The 8090-nt window shown below is 45.0% G+C and overlaps 1 protein-coding gene across 1 annotated transcript; it reads right to left on the bottom strand.

Annotated features, from left to right (window-relative positions):
* Positions 1-617: 617 nt before the first annotated feature.
* Positions 618-7365, bottom strand: alx1 (ALX homeobox 1). Its single transcript, XM_056599348.1, has 4 exons — positions 7074-7365; positions 5483-5799; positions 4829-4957; positions 618-2492 (listed from the first exon to the last, which is right to left on the bottom strand). The coding sequence occupies exons 1-4, from the start codon at positions 7285-7287 to the stop codon at positions 2079-2081; spliced, it is 1074 nt and encodes a 357-aa protein (XP_056455323.1). The 5' UTR covers positions 7288-7365; the 3' UTR covers positions 618-2078.
* Positions 7366-8090: the final 725 nt, after the last annotated feature.

The raw sequence follows: 8090 nt of genomic DNA, 5'->3' as shown, positions 1-8090 counted from the left end.
ATGGCACCTCAGTCTACCCCTATTTGGCTGTGGGAGAGACGCCCCTCCCAGAGTGGGGGTCTTTGAGCTGGGAGTGACCCCACGCTGTCACCATCACACCATGACCTCATCAGCGCCGCCACCTTAAGCTCCTCCCTCTGCGGTCGAAAGGAAGTAGGTCACAGCAGGAAGTAGGTCACAGCGTGGCCGATCGGGACGTGATGAAACAGTGAGGGCGTCACAGCCTCGCTGAAGAGCATGGGGATGTTCTACAGGTTAGAGTCGGTTTACCTGAGCCCGCTCTGTGTCATGGCTGCTCGGTTAGTGTGGCTTCATGTGTTGAATGGTGTAATGAGTCTAACTAATTAATAAAGCTAATAGGTTTAATTAATAAAGTTGATGGGTTAAATTAATAAAGTTAATGGGTTTCAATTAGATTAGGGGTTTTAATAATGCTTCTGGGTTTCAATAAAGGTTCAGGGTTTTAATAAAAAGTTAAGGGTTTTATAATAAAGGTTCAGGGTTGTATTAATTAATGGTATTGGTTATAATAATAAAATGTCAGAAAAATGATTGAAGATTAGTCGATGATAATATGAATTAGTACAAAATAAAATAACGGATTTTTGAACGGTAAATGTATATTTTAATTTTAAATACACCAAACATTTCCATATAAACATGTTTATTCCAAACAAAAGCCGTCCATGACTACAATGGTAAGTGGCTTCAAGTTACTATTATTTGTGTTATCATATCTCAGAGACCTTCTGACTCTTAACTTAAGTTGACAGCCTACTCACAATATAACGATTTTACATATCTTTGCCTAAAACGTAACATATTTTACAGCAACAATTCCATGCCTAAACAAGTTCACTGGTGAAACGCCGTGGCATTTACTGCGACTTCACCAGGGTTTAGGTTTTACACAACTTCAATTAAACGACGGCTGGGACTGTGAAACATAAAAGAAAGACTTCTATACATACCGAGCCCCACATCCATTTATTATGCTTTCATCCAATACATTTGTAACAGTGTGACCCCGGCCGTGCTCCGCCGGGTAACTGGAAGCAGATGAGGACCCGGGCGATTACCGCACAGCGCGGCTGCAGCGCACAAAGACATTAGGGTTCGGTTTCAGCCCGCCTCGAACCCGGGTCTGCCGCGGCCCGGGTCCAGGACTCAATGGTACCCACGGAGGGAGCAGAGGTCGGGGTATAGGCCTACCGCCAGCCCCCCTCAGACTCAGTTTCTCATCCTGCACATCTTTGTTCTCACACGGAGGTACAGGATGAAGAGTCCAGGCTCCTCGGGTTCACGATCGAGCCGAGACGCTTCGGAACGACCAAGTTTCACAACAAAGCCTTTAAATAAAGAGAAATGAGAGAGTGCTATCGGTGTGATTTAACTGTTGGACGGAATTATTTTGGTTATTCATGGTTTCGCTTTTTTTCCCCGAGGTGATATATTTAAAGGTTTATTAGAGCGGTTAACGGTTCATCGGATTCGTGGGAATTTCCCGCTAAGAAAACACGTGGTGTGAGTTCAAACGTTAATGTTTTCTGTTCTTATCTTATCTTTGCTTCCAAATGAAGTTTGTAGCGATAGTTGGATTGGATCCTTAGAATTTGGCCGGATTTCTTTTTCAATGAAATACATCTCCAGTCTGAAGAGCGATCTATGCAACATGCTAGCCCAACATGCTAAACATCCGCCAGGGTTTATTGAATCATCAGGTTGGTCTCAACATCCGGGGTATGGATGAAATGTGTAGGGCTACATTTTTTAAATTTCCAAGGCAGCGTCTATCCTGGAGGTAGACACTCAGACTATTCTAAATAACTTCCAACAATTATCCTAATAATGATAGCGTCAGCGCGGTAACGACAACAGGGACCTTTGGAGATCCTAAGTGGTCTGTGCTCTGGTGGACTCGCTCTTCTCTGTCTGGGCCAAAGTTTCTGCCTCTCTGTTTGTTTTTCATCCACCGAGATTGTGCAATTCCCCAGCTCTGGGATGAGCCAAATGGAACGCGCTCAAGTTCTTGTTCCTGTCCCATGCCAAGCATTCCCGGGACGGCGCCCAAACCCCGGTCACATGGCCCAGGAGATGTTGGCGGCGTGCTCCTTGGCCTTCATGCGCAGCACGGCGATGCTGGACGAGCGTCGCTCGAACTCGGGTTTGGTCTCGAACACGTGGTGCCCCCCCCCGGGCGCGGGGCCCAGCAGGGAGTCGGCGCTGAAGAAGTTGTTGAGGGAAACGTGTCCGAACTGGTTCTGCTGGTTGGGGAAGCCCACGTAGCCCCCGTGGTCCACGGAGGCCCCGCCGCCGCTGCCGCCACAGCCGCCACCACCGCCAGCCGATGAGGAGGAGGAGGAGGAGGAGCGGGGAGGCGCATGGGGGGGGTAGGAGGAGACGCCACAGGGGGGAGAGGAGCGAGGGAGCACGCAGTGGGACGGCACCACCCCCCCGCTCGGACCACCGCCTGCCCACAGGTTACTGGGGATCTGGAGGACAGAAGGGAACCGGGTCAGAACGGAACTGGGTCAGAATAGAACCGGGTCAGAACATGACCGGCTCAGAACGGAACCGGTCAGAACAGAACCAGGAACAGAACCGAACCGGATCAGCACAGAAGCAGTCAGAACAGAACCGGTCAGTACGGAACCGGGTCAGAACAGAACCGGGTCAGAGCAGAACCGGTCAATACGGAACCGGGTCAGAACGGAACCGGGTCAGAACGGAACCGGCTCAGAACAGAACCGACTCAGAACAGAACCGACTCAGAACAGAACCGACTCAGAACAGAACGGGCTCAGCAGTCCGGAAAACCCGGTCCTTAATGGATCCTTGTTTCACTCAATTATATTATTAGTCTCCTAATTCTGCCCTCCTGCTGTCTGACTCTCACCCGGGTTGGCCAAAACAATTGATTGAATATTTTATTAGTTTAATTTAGCTGTTTATTTAAAAATAGGGTTAGGATTAGGTTAGCAGTAATAGTAGTAGTAGTAGGATGGTAGTAGCATAGCTTTATCAAGGGCAGATATTTGAGTATATCCTAAAGTCACAGCGTTCAAACATAGCTCCAAACGACAATTAATGGATTCAATAATGAAGGAGACGCTTGAATGTTTCCTACGGAAGTAGTAAAATATAGCAAATAGGACTTATAATTTAGACTACGATTTAAGCCTTTAAAGCTTTGTGGTCCTAACCATGGAATTAAAAATAAATTGTGTATTTAATATTTGAATATATTAATTGATATGAAACATCCCAGTATTTCAATATACTCTATATGTTTGTATTTATGAAGGCTTACTTTTAACTAAACTAAAGATGCCAACATGTTGGGTCTATCTTGTTTCTGCTTATAGGTCACTTTCATATTAGTTTGACTTAAGGACAGTGTAATCTACTTTGTTGGATGACACGTTGAATCAAAACAATGAAGTCATCAGTCATCAATAGGAGACATATTCATATCAGTATACATCGATCAGGGGAATTGGTTCCCACAGATCAGTCCAGTAGACCTACTCGAAACAGACACAATCGCATACAAACGATTTAAGTGGATGGCCTACGTACTGTACGTATATATTTTTTATCAGACATTAAAGGTCGGCTGTATTTCTGCAAAATAAAAAGCAGTTTTTAACCGCTGAAGCATCTGGCCGTTGCGTAACCGGCGCGTTTTAATCCAAGGTGACAACGACAAATGAAGCAGCACCCACCCTAGTCCCTCACAGACAGAGATGACATCTGACAGTGACTTTGTCCCGGTCGATACGTATGGAAATACTTCAATCAGCGGACTTATATCCACCATTACTCCGGTGAGCTCTAGTGACATCTAACGCCATAGGCGCACGATGTCCTCCCGTGTGCCAACAGGCCCACAGCGAGCCAGTTTGGCCTTCACCACTAAACCAACTACCCCTCAAGGCTCTGAGAGAACCAGGTCCAGTCGGGCTAAGAGGGCCTGCGTACAATCATCCATCTCATTACCGAACTCGAAGGTAACAAGAACAACTTGTGTCTTTCTTGGTCTAGAAAAAGTGGAATTGTTTTGGCGCAGTTTCAGATGTTGTTGCCTGTGATGGAAAGTGACTCCAGACGCGTTTCAGTCCTAAACGCCCCAAAACCTGGACGGGGAGGACCACGTGAACGCCTATGAATCGTGTTGTTTTAGGGTTCATCTATTCATCAGCGCGTCTCGTCTCCTCCACCTCGGCGCAACGTGACCTTTGCCACGACAGCGAGATGAATCGTCTGACGTGAAACCCTCAGCTCACAAATTCTGGACGCCTCACCTCAGCTCTCGTCTCATCAACCACCAGGACTTCGTTCCAGAAAGGGGACGGTATCTGAGGGCTGTTCCTACACATCTACTGGGCTCATGCTTACGAAAAATGTAAAACGCTAACCCTAAATGTATATGTAGAAGTTATTTTCAGCACGGTTTGTGGAATCCACTCTGGAACTTCGAGAACATAAACTGGTCTCCGATCCGGACAAAGTCTGGATTCATCCAGAGACAGAACGCACCAAACGCTGCTTTAACTGTTAGATACGATGAAGCCTGAATCCGTCTCACACGTGTTGGCCTACATGTGGCTGAACCAGTAGGTGTGTTTTTATGTGATGTTTGTATTAAACTCAGTCCAGTCCAGGTTCTGGAGAAAGACATTAAGTCCTCTGGATGCTGCCCTCATCATAAAACAGGGAGAATTTATGGATTTGTAAGGTCCGTTGAAGTTACGATTTCTGGAGGACCCAGTCTAAGTGTTAACCTGTCTAAGTGGTAAGAGGTAAAGGGAAGTTTAAGGGTACTCGCCTGTGCGTAAGAGTCTGCTCGGGGCAGCACGGACAGGTCGTAGGTGGTCGCGAAGTGCGTCTTGGCTTGCTGAAGTTGTCCGTAACGCTCTCGTTTCCTCCACTTCGCTCTCCTGTTCTGAAACCAAACCTGTCGGTAACATAATGAAGGCATTAAAATATTACGATGAAGAAAGCATAAAACTGTCTTCATTGTAATTATTGTATTATTTCGTGCTAAAGTACGACGCATTCTCCACACTTTCTATCATCAATAAACCTCTAGATACCGTCCAAATGACGCCCTTGGAAATAAATCATATTTAATAATTATAATTTAAGATATCAATAATATGCTGCTGGCCGCACACTTAAAATAAAGTTCGTGTGACACACTTCTGTACAGAGATATATGTGTGTGGGGGGGAAAGTGTGTGAGAGCGAGGTGGCAGTTTCCTCTCGCTGCAGATTGTTTGTGATTGAGTGTGTGTATGCGTGTGTATGTGTGTGCGCGTGTGTGTGTGTGTGTGTGTGTGTGTGTGTGTGTGTGTGTGTGTGTGTGTGTGTGTGTGTGTGTGTGTGTGTGTGTGTGTGTGTGTGTGTGTGTGTGTGTGTGTGTGTGTGTGTGTGTGTGTGTGCGTGTGTGTGTGCGTGCGTGCGATCAACGCAGGCCTACCTGCACCCTGGCCTCAGTCAGCTCCGTCCTCATCGCCAGCTGTTCCCGGACGTACACGTCTGGGTAGTGCGTCTTCTGGAACACCTTCTCCAGCTCCTCCAGCTGCGCGCTCGTGAACGTGGTCCGGTGCCGCCGCTTCTTGCTGCTCGAGACGTTACTGTCACACTTGCCGTCTCCGAGATCGTCGAGGTCCGCCATCTTGTCGGGGGCCCCCAGAGCCCCCGGGGATCCTCCGCGCATGTTGCAGCAGCTGTCCATCGTCCTGCCCATCTCCCGGTGTAGGGGATCATCCTCCGGTTTGGAGGAGTAGGAGCTCACTGGAACCGATCAGAACATCATGATGAGCCGCAGAACCGACCAGAGACACCGGCGCTAGTTCGTTATTATAGTTCTCATATATTCATTGGGCATTAAATTGATTCATATTCATGATTAACGATATTTTTATCCCGCTGAATATAGAGGGATAAATCTCATAAGGGAGGAGAAATCCTGTCCACTAACAGTTTACAGGCCAAGTTAATAGTGTACAAAAAATGCTATATCAATAAATAGGCCTAGATATAGCCTAATAACACATTGATAAAGTATATATTAATTAAAGACAAGTTTACAAAATATTTATTTATCTATAATTGTAGGCCTATAAATTGATTGATCTATAACAGCTTTAGATGATATGATATAGATATAGTAGGCCTATTCAATATAAACATATATTGACATAGCATTAAATATATAGATATAGCCTGTATTACATATAGACATAGGCTATAGAACATAAACATATATTAAATACAGACATATATAGAGAGACATTAAATATAAACATATATAGATATAGATAGAGTATCAAATATAAAGACAAAGATATAGTTATATTATTAAATACAGACATGTATATACAGATATAGTATTAAATATATATAGATATAGTATTAAAATTAAAATTAAAATTTAGATATAGATAGAGAATTAAATATAAAAATATTTATATTGATATAGTATTAAATATTGACATAAATAGTATTCAATATTACATATACATATATATAGACGTAGGCAAAGCTAAAGGTAATACATAGATTGATATACAGAACGATATAGTTCTAATGAGACATATGGTTTAATTTAAGATATAGCTTCTTAGACATAGCTGTAGATGGTATAGAAATATAGCTGTGGACATAGTTAAGATATAAATATCGATATAGCTATAGAAACACAGCTACATAATTTGTTAAGATCTAGATATTGAGAGAAATAGTTTGATATAGGTATATAAATAAAGCTGTCGACACGTTAAGATATCGATTTACATTTATTAAGAGATAGTAGCCTACATAGTCAGAAAAAGTTAGATCTAGATATAGTAAGACATAGTTAGATATAGATATAATACATAGTTATATTTAGATATAGATAGATAGATAAAGTAAGACTTAAAGATATAAATAGTAAGACATAGTTAGATATACCTCTAGTTATAGTAAGCCATATTTAGGTATAGTAAGACATAGTTAGATCTTGATACATTATAACATAGTTAGATATAGTATAGATCTAAATATATATATATCCCGCAGCCCACCATCTCCGCAGGGCGAGGCCCGCTCCAGCCCGGCTTGCTGCTCGCCGGCCCCCTTGCTGTAGTACTGCTGAACGCCGGCCTCCAGGCCGTCCATGACCTGGTCCAGCGCGGCCCCGGGACCCAGGTAGTACTCGCCGCCCTTCATGGCCTGGCTCTTCAGTGCGAACTTATCCTCCATATATTCCATCATCATTCTACCGGACGTCCCCACCATAAGCCCTCCTGGGTCGTCACACCCTCCGGGATCGATAAGCAGGATTGATACTCGGGATCGATACGCGGTGCTGACAGAGTCGTTGATGCCTTGCTCTGAGGCGTCACGGAGGAGCGGCCCAGTTTATAAGGAACACGGACGCGCTCTCCTGTGCGCGGAGTACCAGCGGCGCGTCACGGCCGGGTCGGCCAATCAAACGTCGTGAGGACTCCGAGCCACGCCCCCTTCTCGAACCCAAACGCAAACACAAATAAAGACCGTCCGTTACATTCCCCCAGAAGGACGCTTACGAAGGGAAACAAATCAAATTAGCTTTTAATTTATTAAATGTTTGGATATACAGTTATAGGGCGATCATTTACGCAGAGAGAGAGAGTTGAGGTCCGTTTGGCTCCACTGAGATGATCAGGAGGAGCTCTGATCACACTGTGGCCGAGATGGAAGCGAATAGCCTACATTGGCCCAGGACACACACACACACACACACACACACACACACACACACACACACACACACACACACACACACACACACACACACACACACACACACACACACACACACACACACACACACACACACACACACGACTCTCACATGCACACACACCCACACACATACAACCACACACACACACACACACACACACACACACACACACACACACACACACACACACACACACACACACACACACACACACACACACACACACACACACACACACACACACACACACACACAAACAGTATGTGTGTCCGCCTGTCTGTCCGTCTGTGTGCCTGTCTGTCTGTCTGTCTTT

Source organism: Gadus chalcogrammus, chromosome 9 (genome assembly GCF_026213295.1).
Source record: "Gadus chalcogrammus isolate NIFS_2021 chromosome 9, NIFS_Gcha_1.0, whole genome shotgun sequence".
Taxonomy (NCBI): Eukaryota; Metazoa; Chordata; class Actinopteri; order Gadiformes; family Gadidae; genus Gadus; species Gadus chalcogrammus.
Note: the sequence above shows the minus strand (reverse complement) of the source record. Positions and strands in the feature narration are given on the sequence as shown.

Excerpts from the sequence above, each read along its gene's own strand:
- alx1 (XM_056599348.1), bottom strand. The coding sequence starts at position 7,287 with ATGGTGGGGACGTCCGGTAGAATGATGATGGAATATATGGAGGATAAG. Across the intron at positions 4,958-5,482 it reads TGACTGAGGCCAGGGTGCAG|GTTTGGTTTCAGAACAGGAG; the intron begins GTAGGCCTGCGT and ends TGTTACCGACAG. Across the intron at positions 2,493-4,828 it reads GAGCAGACTCTTACGCACAG|ATCCCCAGTAACCTGTGGGC; the intron begins GCGAGTACCCTT and ends TCTGTCCTCCAG.